Consider the following 26496-nt stretch of genomic DNA (forward strand, 5'->3'; position numbering starts at 1 on the left):
GCCATCTGCTGTGCATTATTATTGTTTCTAATTGTTTGCAGTTTTAGTAATTACATATGGCCTGGCATGGCCGAGCGCGTAAGGCGTGCGACTCGTAATCCGAGGGTCGCGGGTTCGCGCCCGAGTCGCGCCAAACATGCTCGCCCTCCCAGCCGTGGGGGTGTATAATGTAACGGTCAATCCCACTATTCGTTGGTAAAAGAGTAGCCCAAGAGTTGGCGGTGGGTGGTGATGACTAGCTGCCTTCCCTCTAGTCTTACACTGCTAAATTAGGGACGGCTAGCGCAGATAGCACTCGAGTAGCTTTGCGCGAAATTCAAAACGAACAAATAATTGATAGCAAATAAATTCACATACAAATGTATTTATATTTGACAACAGATGGCAGCAGTTAAATCTATTTCGGCTTAGCTGTTGTGGTTCATTAAATCCAGGTAGAACTTAACAATTTAAGACAACATTGGACTTATTATAATGTTCGTCTCGGTTAGTTCCACTCTCTGAACTAAATTAATTGGAAAAACACAATAAGCTTTAACGACAGTCCCCATTCATAAACTTATCAAGCTTTCCCCTAAAACTCATTTAAAGTTACTGCCTCTACAACATACAAAAACAGCCCATTCCAAATGCCAACCATCCTGTTAGAAAAATATGACAATCTTAGCTGAAGATGACTCTTAACTTAACAAAATTTATACTTGTGTCGCCTAGTCTTAAAATTCTCGCTATTAAATATGAGAAAAAAGATGTATTCTCAAGACGGCTGGTATGGGTATTAAAACTGTAATTGAAATAAAATTATGTGCTTTAACCTGAAAATGATCTAAGAAGGTCGAAATGTCGTTCTGTACTCTATTTTAATTACAGTTTTAATATCCATACCAGCCGTTTTGAGAATACATTTTTACTTCAAATGGGTTTCTCGCCATCATGAATTATCAAAAAAAGATGATGGATCAACACTATCAATTTCTCTTTTCAATCTTAAACACCTCAGTGAAATCCCCCTAACTCTTCTTTTTCCAAGATAAAACAATTTTAAAGATTTCTGCCTCGCTTCAAATGAAAACCCCCCAATCCCAAGTACTATTCTAATAACCCTTCTCTGAACCTTTTCCAACAATTCGTTGTCTTTCCTAAAGTTAGGAGTACAAGACTGAAAACAATATTTCAAGTTTGGCCTAACCAGTGAGTTGTATAATGAAACTATAACCTGTTTAAACTTGTGTTCAATATTTCTGTAAATACAACCTAAAATCTTATTTGCTCCAACACGAGCAACAGCAAACTGCTTGGATGGATTTAGAGACTGATCAACTGTTACACCAAGCTCCTTTTCTTTCATGTCTCTGTTAAGGTTATTCCCATCGAAATTTTACCTATAGCTCAAATTATGATGACTTACATGCACTATCTTTCATTCATCATAGTTAAAACCCATCTACCATTTATTTGTCCAACTCGCTAAATGATCTAAATCTTTTTGTAAATCAGTAACATCCTCTTCACATCCGAGACCTTAATATCATCAGCAAATTTAAGTAACTTATTGACTAATCTTTATTCTAGGCCATTAATGTAAATCAAAAAAAGCAAAGGCCTAAGATTGAGCCCTGAGATACACCACTTGTGACATTAATCCAGTTTTACTGAATTCCATTTGTAACAACCCTCTGCTTTCTTCCATGAAACCATTATTATATCTAATTTGTTAATTTATGTTCCACATCTACAGATACATTTTTTTCAAGCATTTTATATGACATCTTGTCAAATGCTTTCTGAAAATCCAGATACATCAAATCTACATCCTTACCCTTATCTCCTTATCCAGTAGCTTTTTCAAAGAATGTCGAGAGATTTATAAGGCAGGATTTTCCTTTAGTGAAACCATGTTGATTGTCCGATAAAATTCTAAACTTTATTAAATAACTTAGCAAAACATCTTTTAATAGACTCTTTAAAACTTTTTTCACAACTGATGTAAGGATAATTGGTCTGTAATTACTGCGATAATTTTATTACCTCTCTTGAAAAGAGGAGTTACATTAGCTAACATCCAATCCTCTGGTAATTACTCACTATTCAAGAACTGACAAAAAATAGCGGTAATTGGCTCACATATCCAGTCTTTAACCTCCTTCAAACCCTTTGGGGAAAATTATATGGTTCAAGAGCCTTACTGTTTTTTAAACTTCCCAATTTTTCTTAACTAGTTCAGAATTAATGCGGTCACCTTGTTTGATCTCATTCCCATTTATAAACTGTTCAAGCTATGGATTACTGATTAAAGAAGCATGTTTTTATAATGATTTTAGTTAACTTTGGTTGTTCAGAAAAGTTTTGTAGTATTATTATCCAAAGTAAGCCATATAAAATAAAAGATTTTGAGCACACAGAAATAAATATATAAGTTTCGTAAACGTTATTCGAAAGGCGAAATATTCTTATGTTAAAAGCGGTAATAAACAAAGGTTCTCAGTTACATTGAATATTTTTGTTAATACGGAAGCGAAGTATATAATAGAAGGTAAGTATTAATAGTTTTTATTCTGTAGCAATTAAAAATGTTTTCATCGCATGTGACAGATTTGGAAACTTTGTAAGTTCATACTAAAATTTTTTGTTCTCCCTATTAACATTTCTTGAACGAATTAGGTTGAGTAGGTGGTATATCGAATATTTTTATAGTTATCTATTTTTATATCAGAACCACAAGTTCTTGCGATTAAAACGTCGTTTTACAATTAACATATATTGTAACAACTAAGAATTGTGTTTAGAATTATAACTAGTTTTTTGGGTTTTTTTAGTTATTACTTTTCTTACAAATAAGTTCTTGTCCCAGCTTACTGTTGTCTATCTAATATCAATCTAATAGAATTATGCTTCTAGTGTATAAAAAATATTCGAATACTTCATGCTTAATAGAAGTTTGGAAATCTTTATTGTTCATTTAAACAGCTGAACTTCGTGCAACTTTTTCAAAATAAAAAAAAATGAATAAGAAAAATTAACTTGGTTTTATAGAGCTGTATTTCTTGAACCCCTTCTTTATATAGATTAATTGTAACAAAGGCTTGTTTGTAACTGTATTAAAGAAATAAAAATAATGGAAAAATAGAGAGTCGTAATTTTTCTATTAGCATCAGTGGTCGGTATATTAACTACGTTAGTATATGTGTGTTAATATCGTTTTGAGAAATGGTTTACCAACATCTTTTGAACGGAGTCAAATTTATTCATCGAAACGTTTTCGAGTTATTGTAAACGAAGGTGTAAATGCTGAAAAATACTTCCGATGCGAGTAAGTGGTTAAATTTTTATATTTTGATCATTATTAATGTTTCATCAATACTGTTATTTAAATTTCATAAATAACAAATAATTCATGTACAATGTATGACCTTGATATTTTTAGGGTAAAGAACTTATGTCTGTGACTATAAAGATGTTATTTTATTCTTGGAAAATTTGACTTTAAATCGTAGGTTGGTGTTTAGATTTTGACAGTGAACGGTGAATAAAAGTTTGTGGATAGCCTTGGTCAGTTTATCATTTATATCACGATTGTGCTTTAGAAGCAAAGGCGTGGTTGAACTTTATAATTTTAATATTAGCATACTATTAATAATTTTTTACGCTGCCGTTGGTTACAAAGAGCTTGTCTTTTAAGTTTTAATGATGTAGGAACCAAGCCTTGGTTACGTAAATAAAATTTAAATCTACAGTATTCTTTGGTATTTTAATTCCATGCACAAGAAACTACTTGATCGCATAGAAGCATAGATGCAGATTTATTAAAATATTATTTGTAAACAAAAGACTTAAGAAGTTAAATGCTTTGGGGAATATCGTACATAATCACGAAATAATACTTTAGGAAACTGAAAATAGGCCTAAAGCTATTTTCATTTTACTAATAATACTAAGCCTAATTGTTAAAGCTCTGTAATACTTTAGGAATAATTTAAGTTATTCAAATTTATTTATTTTTTCTCAATATAATTTTAGTATCTGGAAATACATCATATACGAGTTTTATACGAATATTTCTCTCAAACTGAAGTCCACAAATTCATAACTCGTTTCTGTTTGTAATTAAGCACAAAGTTGCACAATGGACTTCTGTTCTCTGCCCATCACAGGTATCGAAACCATGTTTTTAACGTCATAAGTTCGCAGACATATCTCTTGCCATTGGGGGCGTTTGTATGTGTGTGATAAGTCTTTTAAATTATAAATTTTCATGTTGTTATAATTGCGCATTTCGATATTGCAAGTATGAAGTATAATTGATACTGTATAAATAAGTAAAAATATAATTTTGAATTATTTATTGGGTTTTGAGAGTATCGAACTCATAACTTAAGAAGTTGAGTTTATTACACCGCTAGGAGCTGATCACACGTTGAAACCGGCTTCGCCGCAGAAAATAGAATGATTAGTTTCCTTTATTCATATTACGTTATGTCTGTATGCTGTCTTGTTGATTTCCCAAATTTTCTAATCTGCACCTTAGGGTACTTTGCTTTCCAGCAGTTTCATCATTTCTGAATTTTGATGAGAAGTTTTCGCCTTACAGGAGCAGAGGAGGAAGATACACCGCCAGTGGAGTTGTGTTAGACTTGAATTATAATGAGAAGTTTTCGCCTTACAGGAGCAGAGGAGGAAGATACCCCGCCAGTGGAGTTGTGTTAGACTTGATAAGGTGCTACTAATACAATATTGTCAACTTCCTTGTTTAATTTTACTCTTGTAAAACCCAATACATACTTCAAGGTGATGGTCTTACCGTAAAGGTTACTTACCTTGCTTTCTTCCATCTATCTGGAGACCAACTACCCTGAGATTTATGTAATATTGGCTGTGAGTCAGTCACTCACAAATATTATACTGATGATACTGTCTATTTGTGGTTCATTACTTTCAGGAATCCGGAGTAGAACTTATTTTATGACTACCGGTTTTATCCTCGTGTTACTTCTGGGAAGATGTAATGAACTAACAGTTTTATAGAGTATAGTTACTCCATGTAACAAACTATCAGTGACATAAGATTTATTTCTGATGGTAACAAATGGTTTGTATAGCACTCGTCCACTGAAGTTTGTCTCTAGAACCATCTAATAGGTAATTCCCTTCTTGGTTGATGTAAGTGGGGTCATTGTAGAGCTGGAATGTCCATTTGAAAGGAGTATTGGCTCGATGGTGAACTACATAGTCTTTACACTGCAAGGTCATTATGAATAATTTTGCTTGCAAGCTTTGTTAGTATTCTACAGTGTGAGTGAGGTTTTGTGAAATGTAAAAGGACATTGATGAAGAGTGGCTAAAGTACATCCCTTGACCGTTCTTCAACTTATGTTTCCAGTGTTATCTAGTTGTGTAGCGATCATACTGATAATATGTATTACAAAATCCAGAAGGGAACAGCTAAAACTGGTAGAACATAACCATCCTTATACAGGAAAGAAGAAGGATAATTTATTATCCTTATGAAAAACAGTAAAATAATTTTCCATCTAACTGTTGAAGATATGCTAAACATTGATAGAAATAGTTTTTTTTTTTTCATTTAGCTTTAAACAGAACAAAAATGTAAAAAGCTGGTAAAACGCTTTCTTCAGTTTTGGTTGTTAAACAAAAGCAGTCCGAGTGCTGATGGTGGGTTCTATTGACTTTCTGTATAGTGTATTAATTTAAATGGACGACTATATGCAGATGGTTGTGTGACTTTGCACGTAAATTGTAAAACAAGCAAAATTAGATTTTTTTATCAAACTTTTCTTTATCAGTTTTATATTTATATTGATATGTTGATTTTTAAACTTTTATTCCTCAGTGTAAGTTTAGAAAACACTTGTGAAATAGTTATGTTGTTTTAGTCTGCGGTTGAGAATGTCTTCTTTATTGTAGAAGTTTGCCGTTAAGTAAGAATAGTAAGAAGAAATAAGATTTTTTTTATTACATCATGCACGGTGGTCACTCTGGATATATATTTCCTCCTGAGATGGAAATCGTTCAAATCTCATTAACCAGCAGGACCCATTGCCCCATTGAACATTTTTGTCCAGTCTGTCGACCTGGCATGGCCAAGTGGTTAAGGCAATCGACTCATAATCCGAGGGTCACGGGTTCGAATCCCAGTCACACCAAACTTCCTCGCTCCTTTAGCCGTGGGGGCGTTATAATGTTACGGTCAATCCCACTATTCGTTGGTAAAAGAGTAGCCCAAGGGTTGGCGGTGAGTGGTGATGACTAGCTGCCTTCCCTCTAGTCTTACACTGTTAAATTAGGGTCGGCTATCGTAGATAGCCCTCGTGTAGCTTTGCGTGAAATTCAGAAACAAACACATTTTTACTGTTTATATAAGTTTCCTTTCTTTTTAATACACATGCGTTGTACAACATGAGCGATCTGTACACGAAGTTAGGAAAATGCATAAATCGGTAAACGTCAATTACAGACAAAAACATGAAATCGTATAGTTAGAATTTAAAATTTCTTTTTTTTTTTTGCCAATTGTCAAATTAAAGGGCTTGTACTTACACTTCTTAACGATATATAAATACATACTGTGTTGTTGTTGGGCTTACGATGCTTGTGACTTGTTGATGGTAAATTCAATGATAAATGAATAGTATGCAATAAACTGTTTTCAAAATAATATATATATATATATATATTGTTCTCCGATTCATCTTGTCAAGTCTGCTTAGGCCTGTTCAATTATATTGAATATTCTGTGTGTAATTCACTTACATTTGTAGCGCGAGTTACCGTAATCGTTTTGCATTCTTTCTTCAAAATATCCTCTGTTTCTTTTGTAAAAAAAAAAAAAAAAATGTACTCAGGCTGATTCAATTACTTTAGAACCACACTTTGATGAAATAAATTATTCATCTTATCTTGTTTTCTATTGTTAGTGTTACTGTAACATATTAACCATTAGGCCTATGACTTCTACTGTACTTAACTTCTCTCCAGACTTTTCCTTGCCTTAAACTTTATTCTCTTCTACTTTTGTTTTCTCACACTATTTATATCTTTATCACTTAATCGTTTGCCCGCCTTCTAGAAACCTCTATATTTTCGATATAAGTGTATTGCAAGCAACGTTCGATTCTCTCAAAATCAATGAATTATAAACATAACTTCCTACAATCATCTGCTTTTATGTCTTATTATAACAAAAACTAAATAATAATGAAATATTTGGTCACAAAATAAATATATGAATAATATTTAATGTAGAGAGTCTTTCTTGTCATGACATCTATAACTCGAAAACGTTCTTCATCAGGATCAAACTTTCCCGTCTTCCTCTGTGACAGCGTCAAGTATACGGATTTACAACGCTAAAATCAGTGGTTCGATTCCCCTCGGTGGACACAGCAGATTGCTTGATGTAGCTTTGCTCTAAGAAAAACTAAAGTTAAACCCTTCTAAAACTCTTGTGTTATAGGGTTTCGTGTTTTTATGTGTAAGTGTATATAAGAATCTCTTTTTTACATAGTATTTTTACAGTGTCTTTTGGTGGTTTTTAATTTTACCGAGTCATTCACACAGAGTGAGCTGTTTATTGGATATTGATAAATTCATCTGGGTTGTATAATAACACTGCACAACAAAGTTTTTGCTTCTTGAACACTGTTGGGTGTTCCTTATAGATTTTTGACTGCTGATCACGAAAATCACATCCAAATTTGCCCATCACGTACCGTTTCATCGAAATCTTCAGTTTTGCTACAATGGAAAAACGATATCAGGGCAACTGGTATCCGTCAATGCTTGCTGACTACTGTTGGACACTGCAACGTGATGCACCGGACATTGAATACAAACGAAAATCAGGAGCAAAACACTTTTAATTATGTTGAACCTAATAGCGTATTGGAAACATAAACGCAATTAAATACGTTATTGCCGGTAAACAGTTAACTGTCTATTTCTCAGAGTTCCTACGTGATGAACCAAAACTATATTTGTACATACCCACCAGGTACCTGTCACAATCAGCAAAAACTTTTCAGGAAGCAAAACTTTTCAAAAACGTTGTTGTGCAGTGTAACCTTTGTTGTGCTTAGAAGGAATATCTTGTTTCAGTTGGACTTGTGATAGAACTCTAGATTTTAGATATCACAAAATATTCTTCATATTCTAAGCTGTGTGTGCGTTATAAAAGTGGAATTTAGTCACCTAGCACTGATTGATGAGTGGTATGGTGCTGGTGACTGGACTGTGGCCAGTAGTTCAGAATTAGGGATGGGAGCAGATAGTCTTAACATCTTTGTTATAAATAAAAATGACTCAAGTGCAAACTGTTGTGTTTTTTTTCTTCAGCATTACAAATGAATCCACAATATTCTTTTTTTGAAGTATCGCCGTTTTCAGAACTTTGTTTTCTGTGTTTGTTCGTTTTTTGAATTTCGCACAAAGCTACTCGAGGGCTATCTGCGCTAGCCGTCCCTAATTTAGCAGTGTAAGACTAGAGGGAAGGCAGTTAGTCATCACCACCAACTGCCAACTCTTGGGCTACTCTTTTACCAACGGCTAATGGGATTGATCGTCACATTATAACGTCCCCACGTGCGACGGGGTTTCGAACCCGCGACCCTTAGATTACGAATCGAACGCCTTAACCCACCTGGCCATACCGGGCCTTTTGTTTTTTTATTATAGCTGAAGTAAAACTACAGTAATTTGATGTGAAAATGATTTACTAGTGTTGTGTGATTGGTTTACAAACTTTTAGTGGTTTCGGATTGATTATATCACATTGTAGAAGCTTAGTATAATACAAATTGGACTTAATCTAAGTACGTTCATTTGTCAAGGTAGACAGACATCCTACAGAAATCTTTATTTCCGTTCTCATCATATATTTTCTTTATTTTTGCTTAGAATAGGAAAAAACAAAACAAAACAAAACTGTTTGACAGTTATAAATGTATGATAAACCTAATTTTTAGACAAATATTGTTACATTATATCTAAGTTATGATGTTAAAGTAATTATCCAATACAGATGTGTGGAAATATAAATATTTCATAGCATCTTTAGGCAGGAGACTTATTTAGTCTTTATTATTGTGTTATTAGGACTTAATCGTTGAAATTTTTTTATCATCACACAGGATAATGGATATTCTCATGGAAATTTTACATATGGATGTAGAAATTCAAGTTCGTCATTAGTCAAAATTAGTTATGTATATTTAACACTGTATTTTGTGAAATCACCATTGTCTCAATATTATTGAAAAAGAAGAAACTTTACAAAATATTTTTTCAGTGGCTCACTGTGATCCCTGCAAATATGCCAATAACCTTACTATGTTGAATGAAATTAACTTTATGGAAATAACATTTTTGATGCGATTTTCCCATTTGAAGTTATTTTTGGTTTTTGACATTCAGGACCTTACATGATGTTCCAAAGAGAAATTCATGAGATAACTTATACATTTATTATGTATAACCCATTTCTTACACATAACGTGTTTTCCATCTTGTCTTAAATAATCTAGCCTTTAATGACAGAGTATTTAAAGTTCAGTTCTGACATATACAGATAAATAAAAAGCAGTACCACGCCAGTGTTGGTGGATTTCAATGATGTTACATTGTTTATTACCCTCTGAATTGAAGAATACACTCAAGTTTCATTTTACTTCTTGACAGCAATGCTGGTTGAGGCTTAACTGAGAGGGAGGGGCAAACGGTCTTGGATGTATTTAAAGTGAGTATGGAATAATATGTGGACTGGCGTTATACTGTACTGTATCTTTACAGGACACCCAGTAAAAATGTACGGTTCGTCAATCTTCTTAGAGCAGGGGCATTCAACCCACTTCACCCCAATTTAGTTCCATTGTATTTTGACAGATGTTATCGAATAATTATCTGGTTAGCTGTTGTAACAGAATCCTTAGTATCGTTATATGTATCTAATACCTTACTTTAAGTGATTGTTCATATAAGATAAATCAGACAAATTCGGGTTGAGCTGTTGACCTCATATTGTCTTTTTCATTACTTTCCCCAAACACTAACACGTTTTGAGGTGTATTGGATGGTTGCATGTATTCTCCACTTAATACGGGATCAGTATCCAAGTGTGCTGTGCCCACTAATTCTTCCTGTGATTTCTGAGAGAACTGATTTCCCCAGTGGTTATGTTTGTTCTTTGTTTTACACTTTTTGGGTTTTCTTACACGGTTGCTTCGGCCTAGTAATAGAGAGGATCTATTATTCTTCCACATAACCTCTGATAGTTTACCTTCAGTTTCGAAGTGTTCCTCCTTTGAAGATTTTTGTGTTGGACGTCACTTGAATGTTTTCTCCAGAAAAGGTTTGATTCACTTGTTGACTTGTTAAGAGTATTGTCAAAAGGCAAAGGTATTTTGTACAAAGACATCATTGACTCACTCTTCACGGGAACCACAAACACGGCCTCTTCTGAGTCAGAACTGGTAGAGACACTTTCGCCACCAATATGGTCAAGGTCATTCATAGAGAACCAACTGTTTGGAGGGCGGAGTGAAACATTTTTACAGAGTTCTTCGGTGCGAACTCGGTATACGTGAAAGGGGATATTGTCATTAGACTGATGTCTTGTCTTCTGCACGGCCTTTTCAGTCTCGGGGATTCCTTTAACATGACAGAAATCTTTTGCAGAATCAATACGAATCACCAGGTCCTGTACAATTTCAGAATTACTGCTCTTGTCACTTGAGTTATCTGGATATTTCCAGACTTTGTCTTCTGATCCAGAAAGTTCCATCTCAGAGTCATACTTATAAAGGACATCACCAGACCGCACATCTCCTAGGTAAGCATAGTGAAATTCAAAGTCGGCATTCGCAATTGTTGTGAGAGATCCGCCATACATTTCTTCTTCAGCTTCTGCACCACAACGGCTGAAGACATTGTCATCTGGTAGACTTGACTGGTAACTCAAACTGCTGAGATTATCAGAAAGAGTTGCATAAATATGGGTGTCGGTATCTTTCCATGAATCTATTTGTATGCTGCTAAGTTTTGTTACATCATCATTCTCTGGCTGGGGTTTAATATGTACAACCGTCTGTAAGTTGTTTGTAAGGTGGGATGGATTCAGCACTGTGTCTACTCCGTAGATACTTGGCAAAATGCGTTTCTTTGTCCCTGTTCTCCAAAGACTTTTCTTCTGTGCATTTGAATGTTGAGATTTGTTTTTCTTGCCAGGCGATCGACGATAATTTGTGATGATTCCAATTGGAGTGACTGATTCAAATGGACTTGGTTTAGTGTTCCCTTCTATGATATCTTCTAGGTACAATGGGTAATGTCTGTCATCTGTAAACAAGTTAAGAAATATATATATACACATAATCTTGTCTTTTTAAAGATTTTTTTCTCATAGTGATATTTCAGTTGCTGACTCGTATTTAATTGTAATATTTCAGACTTTTTATAAAACTAAGACCTAAGCTAATAAACAGCAGCTTGTTCTGTGTTCTATGAGTGTTATTTTAGCTGTGTTGAAATATAAACTATTTGGAAAAAAAGATTAAAACAAGAGTAAAAGCAAAGACTATTATTAACTTTTGTGACAGAAACAGAAGAATGGGACAGATTCCTCTCTGAATAATAGCAGGTGACGTTTTTTATGTATTCTGTAAATACAGTCATTGTCGTTTATTGTAGCATTTTGCATTTTAAAGGCGCCATTTAGTATTTTATGTTTCCTTACTAAGTAACCGAATTTTAGCTGGAAACGTGTAAAAATAGAACTACAAAGTTTTCCCTCGTGTGGGTTGACTCTTGACACCAAAGAACGTTAGCCAAAGACGGTAAACAACGTTCTGAAAGCAGCATACTTGGACAGTTTGTTTTATAGCCCAGAAGGCTGATTTGTTGATCAACAGGGTGCTCCCATATTAAACTATTAGTTTAATAAGCTTTTATTATAGCACTATTGTTTTAATATTGTTAGTGCTTCGTATTCATGCCATATGGATTATTGTACTCTCCGATGTGGCATGGCATGATGGTTAGGGCACTTGACTCGCAGTCTACGGGATCGAAAGCCGTCACTGCACATGCCGACCTTTTCGACCGTTAGAGCATTATAATGTACCTTCAACATCACCATCAGTCTGTAAAGAACTGTTCAGGAGTTAGTGATTTTGGCAACATTTCGTCTAATCTATCACACCAGAATAGGCTCTTCAATAGTTTACTTGAAATTCAACAAACAAACTCTGTTGTTGTCAACACAATTTACAGTTGACATTAAACATAGTTAGTCAAAATGTTTTACCAGTCTGGTTGTTAATAGAAATGTATTAACAGTCTTGTTGTTAATAGAGATGTATTGCCAGTCTTGTTATAAATACAGAGATGTATGACCAGTCTTGTTGTTAATAGAGATGTATTACCACTCTTGTTGTTAATAGAGAGACGTATTACCAGTCTTGCTGTTAATAGAGAAACGTATTACCAGTCTCATTGTTAATGCAGAGATGTATTACTTGTTGTTAATAGAGATGTATTACAAGTCTTGTTGTTAATACAGAGATGTATTACTTGTTGTTAATAGAGACATATTACCAGTCTTGTTGTTAATAGAGACATATTACAAGTCTTGTTGTTAATAGAGACATATTACCAGTCTTGTTGTTAATAGAGACATATTACAAGTCTTGTTGTTAATACAGAGATGTATTACTTGTTAATAGAGACATATTACCAGTCTTGTTGTTAATAGAGACATATTACCAGTCTTGTTGTTAATAGAGACATATTACAAGTCTTGTTGTTAATAGAGACATATTACCAGTCTTGTTGTTAATAGAGACATATTACAAGTCTTGTTGTTAATAGAGACATATTACCAGTCTTGTTGTTAATAGAGACATATTACCAGTCTTGTTGTTAATAGAGACATATTACCAGTCTTGTTGTTAATAGAGACATATTACCAGTCTTGTTGTTAATAGAGACATATTACAAGTCTTGTTGTTAATAGAGACATATTACCAGTCTTGTTGTTAATAGAGACATATTACAAGTCTTGTTGTTAATAGAGACATATTACCAGTCTTGTTGTTAATAGAGACATATTACAAGTCTTGTTGTTAATAGAGACATATTACAAGTCTTGTTGTTAATAGAGACATATTACCAGTCTTGTTGTTAATAGAGACATATTACAAGTCTTGTTGTTAATAGAGACATATTACCAGTCTTGTTGTTAATAGAGACATATTACAAGTCTTGTTGTTAATAGAGACATATTACCAGTCTTGTTGTTAATAGAGACATATTACAAGTCTTGTTGTTAATAGAGACATATTACAAGTCTTGTTGTTAATAGAGACATATTACCAGTCTTGTTGTTAATAGAGACATATTACAAGTCTTGTTGTTAATAGAGACATATTACCAGTCTTGTTGTTAATAGAGACATATTACAAGTCTTGTTGTTAATAGAGACATATTACCAGTCTTGTTGTTAATAGAGACATATTACAAGTCTTGTTGTTAATAGAGACATATTACAAGTCTTGTTGTTAATAGAGACATATTACCAGTCTTGTTGTTAATAGAGACATATTACAAGTCTTGTTGTTAATAGAGACATATTACCAGTCTTGTTGTTAATAGAGACATATTACAAGTCTTGTTGTTAATAGAGACATATTACCAGTCTTGTTGTTAATAGAGACATATTACAAGTCTTGTTGTTAATAGAGACATATTACCAGTCTTGTTGTTAATAGAGACATATTACAAGTCTTGTTGTTAATAGAGACATATTACCAGTCTTGTTGTTAATAGAGACATATTACAAGTCTTGTTGTTAATAGAGACATATTACCAGTCTTGTTGTTAATAGAGACATATTACCAGTCTTGTTGTTAATAGAGACATATTACAAGTCTTGTTGTTAATAGAGACATATTACCAGTCTTGTTGTTAATAGAGACATATTACAAGTCTTGTTGTTAATAGAGACATATTACCAGTCTTGTTGTTAATAGAGACATATTACAAGTCTTGTTGTTAATAGAGACATATTACCAGTCTTGTTGTTAATAGAGACATATTACCAGTCTTGTTGTTAATAGAGACATATTATCAGTCTTGTTGTTAATAGAAACGTATTACAAGTCTTATTGTTAATATAGAGATGAGACATGCTTTTGCAGCTTTATTTGGATGTTTTTAGTTTTTCATTAAATGTTAATTTGGAAGTCATTCGTAGTACTAAAAGTGTTATTACTCTTTGAACACCAAAATATATATATTTGGGTGCAATTAATATTTTATTGAGTTACATCAACATTCTTGTCTATTTAACATAACACAGTTTGTCATTACGTTAACACATAACTTTTACTACTAAAATCTTTTTTTTTTATACATACCTCCGAAGTCGGAAAACTTCCCACTTCGACGTTGAAAAGCATGTCGTAAGGCTGAGCGATGTTGTGGGTCAGTGAAATAAAACAGAAGTGGAATCGCTAATCCTTCTACTAATCTCAGCCACAAAATAATGTTCTCGTGCCATGAGGACCAAAAAGGCGGTGTCAGCATTGCGAGGATATTGAGGACCTGAGAGACAAACAGGAAATACTTTGGCATTAATTGTTAGAAAACGAGTTTTAGAAATGGTGATACGTTTGAAACTATTCTTTAAACCTTTTAAAGAAAAACTAGCTAAAGTTTGGAGAGAATTTTCATAAACGTGACGTTCGAAGTCGGTGTGTTTGTTTTGGAATTTCGCACAAAGCTACTCGAGGGCTATCTGTGCTAGCCGTCCCTAATTTAGCAGTGTAAGACTAGAGGGAAGGCAGTTAGTCATCACCACCCACCGCCAACTCTTGGGCTACTCTTTTACCAACGAATAGTGGGATTGACCGTCACATTATAACGCCCCCACGGCTGGGAGGGCGAGCATGTTTGGCGCGACTTGGGCGCGAACCCGCAACCCTCAGATTACGAAGCGCACGCCATAACGCGCTAGGCCATGCCAGGCCCTTTAGAAGTCGGGAAATGATTGTCATTCAATCAATAGCTTAGTAGCAGCATTTTTTGAAACGGAAATTACCAAATGAAGCCTTTATCGTTTCATTTCCTACACCTTTTCGTGGACTAAGAGAAATTAGTTAAGGACCTATGTTTGTGGTAGGCTTGATCCAGATGATATTCTAGTTATGGTGTTCTACGAAAGGCCTCCTCGGCAGTAACTTATGAAAGCATTTTTTATTGGAAAATTTAAGAGAATTCAGAAAATAAACACGCAGTTTTTGTGGTGATTTTTCTCACATGTGTTAAGCCTATTTATTTCTAATGCTTTGTCATTTTTTTAGTGGTTTAGTCCTCGAAATACAAGTTTTCTTCACCCAAGGACTTCTGGAATGTGCAGTAAATAAAATTGATGCAAGATAATATATTTTATTAACATAGAAATTATACTACAATAATTTACGCGGAAAAGAATAATTTTATTGCGAAAGCTTAGTTTTAATTATAACACATGAAATGTCGGTAGAACTAACAATAGATATTAGCATTTTGAGTAATGAGTGTTAAAGAGTAAATAATGTTACGCCGCAAGTATGTGCATAAAGTTAGTATAGTCTACCTGAAAGGATGAAAATTACATATCTCAAGGAGTAGGCGTCACATATAAGAAACTGGTATTTCTTTTGTACAGTGTCTGTCTTCATCAGTGTGTCTTTGTCGTCGTCCATTTTTTATTATTCTATTTTGTAGGAGATCCTGAAAGACACGCCTCAGATCGGTTAGGCCTTATTTGTTTTCATCCCGGATCTTCGCGGTGGCTTCTTCACGTGACCTCAGTCTGCGAAACCTTTCCCGCCCGGGACCTGCACGACCTTAAACGCAACATAATTCTTGTCGCGGTTACGGTCACGCGCCCACCCATTGATTAACAAAATAATTAATGTCATCAGTGTCCCTGTTGTTAAGCGTTGAATTTTCTGTCGAAATGAAGAATCTTCTGAGTGACTTGCTAAGTTTATGGGAAAGTTGTCTGAAGTGTTTATTAACAATGTGTATCACATTACTGATTCCAATGAAGGCATTGGATTGTTGATTCTTCTGGAGGAAACAACGAGTCAGTCTGTTTGTTAACACTGATAGATATGAGATTGTTGATTCCTTTGGATGAAATAACGAGTCAGTGAGACCTCTAGCCAGATTCTTTTGGTATTAATAAACTCCAAGACACGGCTTGAAATATAGGTAATAAAATATATATAGTATATAAAGTATATAAACATAATAAATGCTTTATTGTTTTGTAAAGACAATAATGTACCTTATCTTAAAACTATAGAGAACGTATATGATGTACTTATGTTAAAACTATAGTGTACCGTTGTAATAAAACTATATAAAACATATTATTTACAGTAGGTCTCTGTGACTTGTTAGCAGTAAATTTTGTTAAAGAAACAGCAATACAATCCAGCTGCTTTATAATTAAAACAAGTCAAATGTATAGTCAAGTATTCGTTACACTGTTGGTTACGACAGTTGTATCCATGTCTTTAAATAATTATTTATTTCGTCAGAGTTAACACAAATTGGTTCAGTTGCTTCAGAACACAACTGACAAGAGGAATTATACTTTTCCGCAATTATTACATTACAGTCTGTGAAAATTTCACTTGAAAAATCGCCACTATACCCTCTTTATTGATAAACTCACACTCGAGCAATCTAGATCTAAATAATCTATGTTTATTTATACCCTGACGAAAGTGAGAACATTTCACGCAATTATAAATATTCTGATTCAATAATACTCACTTAAAACATCGATAAAAACTCAGATAAAAAGCATGACGCAACAATATAGCAGTCTATAGGTCAGTATTATTGACTGTACATGCTATACAACGTATGATTAGTAAACAATTACATATGAAAATTTACCATAAATTCTCGCTTGTAAGCATAACTAAGTATGACACCTGCGTTATATAAACTATTCAAATCATAACGCTCGCATTAAAATAAAACAGTCGTTTATTTGTGGCAGCTACACGTGGTTTTGAGCACAGACAACTAATTTTTTGCCGTCCCAAGGTATATATCCTCGCACACAAAATAATATAATCAGTATCCTAGAATATGACCTAATCCAAGTATAAGTCATTGATGAAGTAAGAAGGTTGGATTTTGCTCTGTTTTTAATAATTAAGTCATTTCTCACAAGATAACACATTTACCTTTATGTCCTCCAATAATAATTTATTGACTTTGTTAATAAGCTACAGAAAGTCAAGGCAACAAATATTGTATGTGTAATTACAGGTATCTTGATTAATGTAAGATTATCTCTAAATGAATTGCATGGTCCAGAATGTGATGGAGCATCCACCATGGCTGACGAAAGATTTGGTGTCAAAATCAAGTTCAAGATATGCAAAGCACGGCGTTATACACTCATTGCACTGGTCATTCACGTAATCTTGCTAATACGAAATATCCACAAAGTTAAAGGAATAACTAGTTTGGCTAAATCATACCCTAAACGTTCCGAACTAACATTTCGACCTTCTTAGATTATATTCAGGTTAACAAAGAGAGTTTGCAACTGACCATTGCCGAGCACATGTCTTAGGGGTGAGATTGTAAACATGTACGGGTTTGTAGGTGGCGTTGCAGTTAGATATCAGGCTATTAATTAGTACAGGTATAAAAGTGTTCCTTTATATTGGTTTAATTTTGGTTTTAGTTGCTGTATAAGTAGGGCTTCTTTGATTTTGCGTTTATTTATATTTGTTTCCCTACTTAATATCTGGGTGTTTTCTATGGTTATGTTGTGTTTATTTGATTTGCAGTGTTCAAAAATGTGTGAAAGTGTTGTTTTTTTTTGTTCTTTGAATCTGGTTTCTATTTTTCTGCTTGTTTCTCCAATATGGAAGTCGCGGCTATTGTTGTAATGTACTTTATAAATCATGTTGGTGTTGTGTTTGTCAGTGTAGTTTTTACATAGCATGGACTTTAGTTTTGTACCTGGTTTTTGAATAAATTTGGTGTTTACTGGAATGTTGTGTTTTGTTATGAGTTTTTTTTTTCCAAATGTTGGTTATTTTTTCGCTGTTGTCGGGAATATAATGTATGTAGCAGTGTAAGGTTTTATAGTTTGTTGTATCTTGGGATTTATTATTGTTTGTTTGTTGTTGATTGTTTTGTTGATATGGGTGTGTACGTATAATTTTTTCAACATAGTATGTGCACCCGATAAAATCTAAACCTAAGCAGTGGACAACTGTGTATTAATACTACATAAATAACTTATCACAATTATATTGTTTTTACTGTAAAGATACACAAGTCTTTAATTTTAAAACGTGATTTTCGTTTGATCGCAGCTGACAAGGTGTACTTTGGCAGTTGTGAACGCTCTCTATAATAATGAGAAAAATGACACATTAGGGACATATAGGGAAGGAAGTTAGGGCTTGAACCTACCGACTTGTACACGTCACTGATTTGAGGTCATAACACAAACTCATTTAGGGTCAGCCCTACATTTTCCCGCTTTTAAAGTGCCTTAGTTTCCTAAAAAATTTATTCTTTAACTAATTGAATATTTAGGTTGAAATTTCAACCAAAGTTCTGACCTCGGTGACCTCCTAGGTTGCTACGGACACGATTTCCTACATTATTTGTAACTAAAGTATGTTAGAATTGTTATTTTTTTGTAATTAAGCACAAAGTTACATAGTAGGCTATCTGTGATCTGCTCATTACGGGTATCGCAACCCGGTTTCTAGCGTTGTATGTCCACAGACATGCTGCTGTGCCACTAGTGGGGGGCTTGTTGAAAGGTATACGATTTTTATACTAATGTGATAAAGCATATTTACAAGTAGCATTTTCATTTAGCCTCTAGATGGCAACAAGGACATAAGGAATGTCTTTATGTTGGAACTTCTCTCGAAGCATCTGGATCGTCCAGCTAATTATATAGGTCATAAAACCACTCCTTGAGCTGGACAAATCATCATTCTGGCAGTTACTCTTAGAAATAGAGCGGAGATAAATATAAATAGGCTGTACAGAGCGTTCCAGAAATCTGGGCTTATGGGGAATATAGACATTATAATCTTGCAGTTAAACAATCACATTTCTAATTTCTGGAAAGAAAATACCCATATGACACACTATGCCAATAATTGATGTGCATGTGGCTGTTAATGGCATACACAGTTTGAATAATAAATAAATAAATAAAGAATACGCTGTGTATTTCTCCGTATAGGTCCTTAATTTTGGGATATCCTATGCTGCAATGAAACAGTGAGCCTTCTCAGAAATAAGTGCACACGGAGCTCAATATGTTATTTAGATGAAGTTTTTAAAGACGTGCATGTGGCCGTCTTACACATTCCACACCTAAGTGCTGAGGAATAAGTTAGTAAAGGACTCGCAAGGCCCAAGTTTTTAGTCATTAGTGCATCCGAATGGGGTTCTGTAAATTTCGGGTTCGAGACGTGTAGCTGTTAAACTTTCGATTTCTGGTGCATTACAAGAACGACAGCGAAAGTACCGAGAGAAGCTACTTATGGCGGCAGGTGTTGTTTAATACTTGCCCTCCCTACGGTCCATACTTCACAATCGGATACCAAGATGTCTGGGTAGAGTTTAACTAAACATTCAACCTAACGTCATGACACAAAGTGTTTGAGTAGAGTTTAACTAAACACCCAATCTAACGTCTTGACCCAAAGTGTCTGAGTAGAGTTTAACTAAACACCCAACCTAACTTCTTAAACCAAAGTAAGTAAGTAGAGTTTAACTAAACATTCAAACATATATTTTTCAGTTTTATATTTTACTAAGATCTTTTTCTGTCAGTAATATGTAGACAGACTAATTAAAGTGTATATTATGTGCTATAGTGTTTAATGTTGTAACCTGAAATACAGTTATAATATCTATAATATATTATACTAACACACATCTACATAAGTTTTTTATATAAATTAAACGACAAATAAACTGTTTATAAACAAATAACCAAAAATAGGAGGAGCAGAAAGTGTTCGTACAGTTCAGAACATGTGAAAAAACTGATATTCCCATAAAAAATTTAATCAGTGATGTCGAGAAACCCACTTGTTGAGAAATTTATATGCAAAAACGGCTCGTTTGGGTTGAGAAAATATTTTACATAGAAGAGCGAACAACGTTTCGACCTTCTTCGGTCATCGTCAGGTTCACAAAGAAAGAGGTAACTGACCGGAAGCTGACCACACGTTTGAAAGGGGTTGTGTAACTGTGTGTCGAAATGTAGAGGGCGGTATTAGATGTTTGAATATATAATTTTATTTATTTTATTATATCAATATAGGTATAAAGGCGTTCCTTTATATTGGTTTATTTTGGGTTTAAGTTGTTGTATAAGTAAGGCTTCTTTAATTTTGCGTTTGTTTATGTTTGTTTCTTTATTTAGTATTTGAGTGTTTTCTATGGTTATGTTGTGTTTATTTGACTTGCAGTGTTCGAAAACGTGTGAAAAATACAAGTCTCGTGTGTCTCTTTCCGGAATTGCTATACAACTTAATGTGCCGAAATCTACTGTTCAAAGCATAATTGCCAAGTTTAAGCTTACAGGATCAACTGCTAACCTAACTTGTTCTGGACGTTCCACTAAAATTCCAGAGAGAACCAAGAGGAAGGTTCTCAGAGAAGTTAGTAGGAACCCTCGTTTAACACGTAATGACATACAGAAACTGGTAAGGGGAAACTGGGGTTGAAGTAAGCACTTCTACAGTTCTTCTGGGTTCAAAGCATGCCGTCCTCGTAGAACTCCATATTTAAAGCCTGTTCATTTAGAAGCACGATTGAGGTATGCAAGAAAGCATGTAGATAAACCCTTTACCTATTGGAAGAGTATTCTTTGGTCAGACGAGACTAAAATCGAGCTTTTCGGCCACAATGATGTTTGTTAAGGGGGAACGAAATCGTTCAGTGAACACCGTCCATACAGTTAAACACGGAGGTGGCTCGATCATGTTATGGGGTTTCTTCAGCTCTTCTGGTGTAGGTAGCCTTCACCGCATCAACGGAATCATGAAAAAAGAAGAGTACGTTGATATATTAGGCACTTATATCAAGAATGATGCCCGGAACTTGCGGCTTGGGCGTCGTTGGATCTTCCAGCACGACAATAACCCTAAGCACACATCGAAATATATGCAATCCTGGTTACAGAGGAATCATATAAGTGTTCTGGAGTGGCCATTGCAGTCACCTGATCAACCCAATTGAAAACGTTTGGCATGAATTGAAGACCAGGGTTCATCAACGTCATCCGAAAAACTTGTAAGAGTTGGAGGGCTTCTGTAAAGAAGAGTGGTAGAAAATACCAGTCGAGTACTGTCAAACGATCATGGAAGGCTATAAGGAGAGATTGCGCCAAGTAATTCATCTGAAAGTCTACACAACTGACCATTAAAGTTGACGCACGAACACTTTCTGCCCCTCCTATTTTTTATTTGTTTATAAACAGTTTATTTGTCGTTCAATTTACATAAAAATGTATGTAGATGTGTGTTAGTATAATATTTATAATATATTCTTCCTTCATTATCCTAATCGTAATACTTTGTAAGTTATGAGGAAAAAACTACTCACGACGCAGGGGTACGAACACTTTCTGTCGTAACTGTAGCTTTGTTGTCTTTAAATTATATTGAAGTTTAACAATAGAAAGATTCCTTTCCTTTATTTATAAGAACCAACAGTAAAAGCTACATATTATTGCTAGCCAGGTGTTAAATTCAGATTTTCAGGCCAACAGAAAACTCCTAATCATGTAAATTTTAAAGATAATGTGTTATTTCGAAGGTCACTTTCGAATGTGTACCAGATTTTAATTCTGTCATGTTCCACAATTTTGCGTTTCGTGTGATTCAGTGGACTTGCTGCACTATATTTGAGTTTTATACTTGGACCACCAGGGGATACAATACGAGGTAGAGGTCATATGACCTGAGAAATATTGTATAAACGTCATAAAATAAGCGAGTCTTTAAGTCCACAGACTGAACCTGAAACACAGTTTACTACCATTCCAAAATAAGCGAGTTTTTAAGTCCACAGACTGACTGAACGTGAAACACAGTTTACTACCATTCCAAAATATTACACTGAACAAGGAACACTGGTTATTCAGATGTCTTTAAACCGTATGATATTTTATTAGTTCTTGTGTTATTATTTCATATTTTAATTTCTATGACATCTTGTATAATTGGCATTACAAAGTACGAATACATTGTAGATTAGTATAGTGTTTTTTACGATGAAAAATCGTTTAGAATTGAACCGACAAGTTAAATGGTATTGATAAAACGTCAATTTAATCTGTTAAACCTAATAACGTGACAGTTTATTTGAACGAAACATTTGGCTGCAAACACTCACGCAATAATTCAAAATGTTACGAAAATATTTTCCAAATGAATATATGTGCTTTACTTAAGAATACAAAGAAAAAAAAGACACAAACGGAATTTTTTTGTACTTTACTGTAGAGAAAGTATATACAATAACAAAAAGAATTGAGATATTAAGGTTATATTCAAATATCTTACATAATTAGTTCGATTAGTATAACAATGTTTAAAATGAAACATTGAAATCACGTTTGAGTCAGAGAAAGATGAAAGAATAGGTTTGGTTTGTTTCGAATTTCGCGCAAAGCAACACGAGTGCTATCTGCGCTAATTTAGCAGTGTAAGACGAGAAGGAAGGTAGCTAGTCATCACCACACACCGCCAACTCTTGGGCTAATCTTTTACCAACAAATAGTGGGATTGACCGCCACATAATAACGTCCACACGACTTAAAGAGCGAGCATGTTTGGTGAGATGGGGGTTCAAACCCTCAAACCTCGGATTATGCATCGAATTTCTTAACCACCTGGCTATGCCGAGCCGAGAAGAGAATAGGCTTACTGAATTTTAAGTTAGTGTATCAATCGCACGATATTTTAAACATTGTGGTTAATTTTGTCGAGTATCGAAAGGTCCTTTCCCCTAATTTTATTTATTTATTGTTGCAGTTTTGTTTCTGTTACAGAATTAGGAAACATGTAATTATGGGTTCAGTTACCTTCTTGGACTGGAGAAGGTGGTAGGGGGTATTTACAATCTTTTTATAGTTAGTTCACTTTTTTCTTGTATTTAAAATATATGACAACTCAACAAATACTGTTTGTCTAAACGGTGTCTAAGTTGGTGAAGTTTTGTATATTTTATATCGAACTGAACTCCTATGATCGACCACGCCCGGTGTGACCCAATTCAGCTCACAGGAAGCTGTTAGTTTTACATCTAGAACATGGCCAGAAACAACCAGAGAAGCAGACCGCCGCGATACCTATAAATTAAACTTTTAGGCTAATAACGGAAATAGAAGGCACAGAAAAAAAACGTAATATTTGGGCTGTCCGGTATTTTGCCACGGGCTGGACTCTAAACACTCATTCTATCAAAACTTAACGCAGTGTTCCAAGTATCTCCGTCGACTGTTAAGAGCAGATAAAATAACAGCATTTATTATAATCACTCTTTTAAAATGCTCTGTTATCATAAATTAATGGGTTGGACGTGCATATAACGGTTATTAAACCTTTATACCAACGTTTGGGTGACTGCATTAATTCCCGTGGATTACAACATCGTATGAATGTGACCTGATAATTATCGTATCATGATATGAATAAAAACTTTCTCGATGTGATATCGCTTTCAACTGATGGTGTATTATAAAGGTAATACTCAATCCTATTTTTGGCCCAAACCTGTTGTGGCGGCGAGTGCTGCTAATTATCTTTTATTTGGCTGGTATACTTTAAAGCTAAGGACGGTTATACCTTCACATGTTAGTAAGTGATATGTAGTATCAAAATGTACCAAATGTAGTCCAAATATACCATCACATGTTGGTAGGTGATATATAGTACTAAAACGTACCAAATGTAGTCCAAATATACCATTACATGTTGGTAGGTGATATATAGTACTAAAACGTACCAAATGTAGTCCAAATATACCATCACATGTTGGTAGGTGATATATAGTACTAAAACGTACCAAATGTAGTCCAAATATACCATTACATGTTGGTAGGTGATATATAGTACTAAAACGTACCAAATGTAGTCCAAATATTCCATCACATGTTGGTAGATGATATATAGTATCCAAATGTACCAAATGTAGTACAAATATAACATCAAATGTGCAATAAAAATGTGGTATTAAGTTTATTGGTGGCAGTCTTCATTAGCTAAAACTATGTGGAACTGAATTTTATGGGAAACAAAATGTAGAATTAAAAATTTGGTAAGGAACGTGTAACACAATATTTAGAAATAAAAATGAATACAACATTTTGTCAAACAAAGAAAATAAATCTGTCGTATAACTTCCTGGTTTCACTTCTTCAGAACAAAAAAACTGGTTTCACTTCTCTGGAACAAAAAACTAAATCTGTCGTTTAGCTTCTTGGTTTAATTTCTCTTCAACAAACAAAATAATATCGTTTAACTTCGTGGTTTCACTGTTCGAGGACAAACAAAGAAAATTTATCACGTAACCTCCTGGTTTCACATTTCTAGAACAAATAAAATAAATCTATCGTCTTCATGGTTTTATTTCACTACAACAAACACATGCGTAAGTATTATCTTGGTTTCAGTTTGCTGAAATAGATAAACTGAATAATTTTGTTTAACTTCGTGGTTTCAGATTTTTAAAACAAAATATGTTGTTTAATTTTATGGCTTCACGTACACAAAACAAACAAAAAGTACCTGTAACATCCTGGTTTCATTTCTCACAAATTACAGTTATTAATCTTTAACAGTAATTGTATGCTTGTTCTGCAAATTATTGCAATACGCTACTTGAACTTTGTTCGTCTCATGGAGTCGAACCTCAGATTTTAGCGTAGCTAATCAGTAACTTCATGTGGCTCACCGGGGTGCACTTGTGTGATAAATGAACTCTTAATTGATATTAAAACTAGTGTTCATTAGCGTATTATAGTATGGTCAATTTGTTGTTTATTGGTTTTAATAAAATGTATTTTTTTATTAAGCTTCTAACATTATCTGTGTACTATTAATAATTCATTGGTTTTACTAACACGTTGTCTTTATTAAGCTGTTAACATTATCTGTGTACTGTTAATAATTCATTGATTTAATATAGAGGTATAATTTTCGTTGTATATGCGCTTGGAGATAAGTGTACAGCATATGGAGACGAAGCTTTTCCTTAACAGAGACCAGTTTTTGTTTTGCATATTCTTTGGTCCTCGTTTAATTTTGATTTTTTTTTTTTTTTTTAGAAAAGTGAGTCGTGTGTAATGAAACGTAGTAGTAACAACCATCGCTACAAACAGTATGATGTAGAACTTAATTGGTAAAGAAAAAAAGCGGTAACAACAGGAGGCTCTGATTGGTCATTTGTTCCTGTTTTATAAAATTGATAAATAACTAGTACTGATCTTGTAGAAAGCTGGAATGCTAGCTTAGTTAGAGGGTGCCACTGTAGGACTATGGCTTAAATATCCTAATGAATTGAAATGGTAATGTATTGAATATTTATTTATTTTTTGTGAAACGCGAGGCTACACTGTGAGTTTTTGTGTTTTGAGGGGTATGGAAACCAAATTTTTAGCATTTTAGTAACTGCTGAGTCATCCAGAAGCTCATCTCAAATGAAACCGACTTTCAGTAAGCCTACGTAACAATATTCGTACTTCGAGGATATAGAATGTTTGGAAGAGGAACAAAAATTTGGTATCGGTATGTTTGAGTATCCAGAAGAATCTGCCGACTGCGGCCAGTTTTCAGTATTTTTAATCTCGTTACCATTGAAAAGAAAAAACGACGCCCAGTATTTTGAGGCCCTGGGTGCATTATAAGTGTGACAGTCAATTCCCACTATTTGATATCACCAGAGTATTCATCTATGTGTTTATATGCATGGTAAGGTTACTATGCTGCCATACTTAATTTTGATCTACTGTCTAAGGCGGCCAGTCAGCCACACTCTAACATCCATCAGATCCACTGTATAATCACTTGTTGTGTGTATGTTTTGTACAGTAACAAGTCAGACCATTAGGCTAATTGAATAGTATTGGTATTGCTACCTCAGCTTACAATAACAGTTTATAATATATGTATATAAAGTTTTAACCGTTAGAGGACGCACGACGAAATGTTGGTGTTTAGATAATAATGGATCTACGGTTTCCGTGGTAACAGGAAACAAGGTAAAAGTACAGACTGTTGGATTTCAGTAAACAAAGGTATATTCCTTTTGTTGTTATTTAACAAGCTAAGTCCGATGCGTGCACGTGTTCATGTTTCTTTGTAGCTCTGTCGATGAAACTATTTATTTCTTTGTGACAATTGTTATGTCTGTCTCGTT

General features: G+C 34.2%; 1 protein-coding gene across 1 annotated transcript in view; it reads right to left on the minus strand.

Moving 5' to 3' along the window:
• Positions 1 to 9453: 9453 nt before the first annotated feature.
• The window catches only part of LOC143230624 (uncharacterized), a 37636-nt gene continuing 20593 nt past the window's right edge, over positions 9454 to 26496 (minus strand). Inside the window, exons 2-3 of the mRNA XM_076464484.1 lie at positions 14424 to 14610; positions 9454 to 11346 (exon numbers count right to left, since the gene is read on the minus strand). Coding sequence (XP_076320599.1) covers positions 10238 to 11346; positions 14424 to 14610 — 1296 coding nt within the window. The 3' untranslated portion in view covers positions 9454 to 10237. The remainder of the gene's footprint in view (positions 11347 to 14423; positions 14611 to 26496) is intronic.

This window comes from Tachypleus tridentatus, chromosome 10, assembly GCF_004210375.1.
Source record: "Tachypleus tridentatus isolate NWPU-2018 chromosome 10, ASM421037v1, whole genome shotgun sequence".
In the NCBI taxonomy this organism is placed as follows: Eukaryota; Metazoa; Arthropoda; class Merostomata; order Xiphosura; family Limulidae; genus Tachypleus; species Tachypleus tridentatus.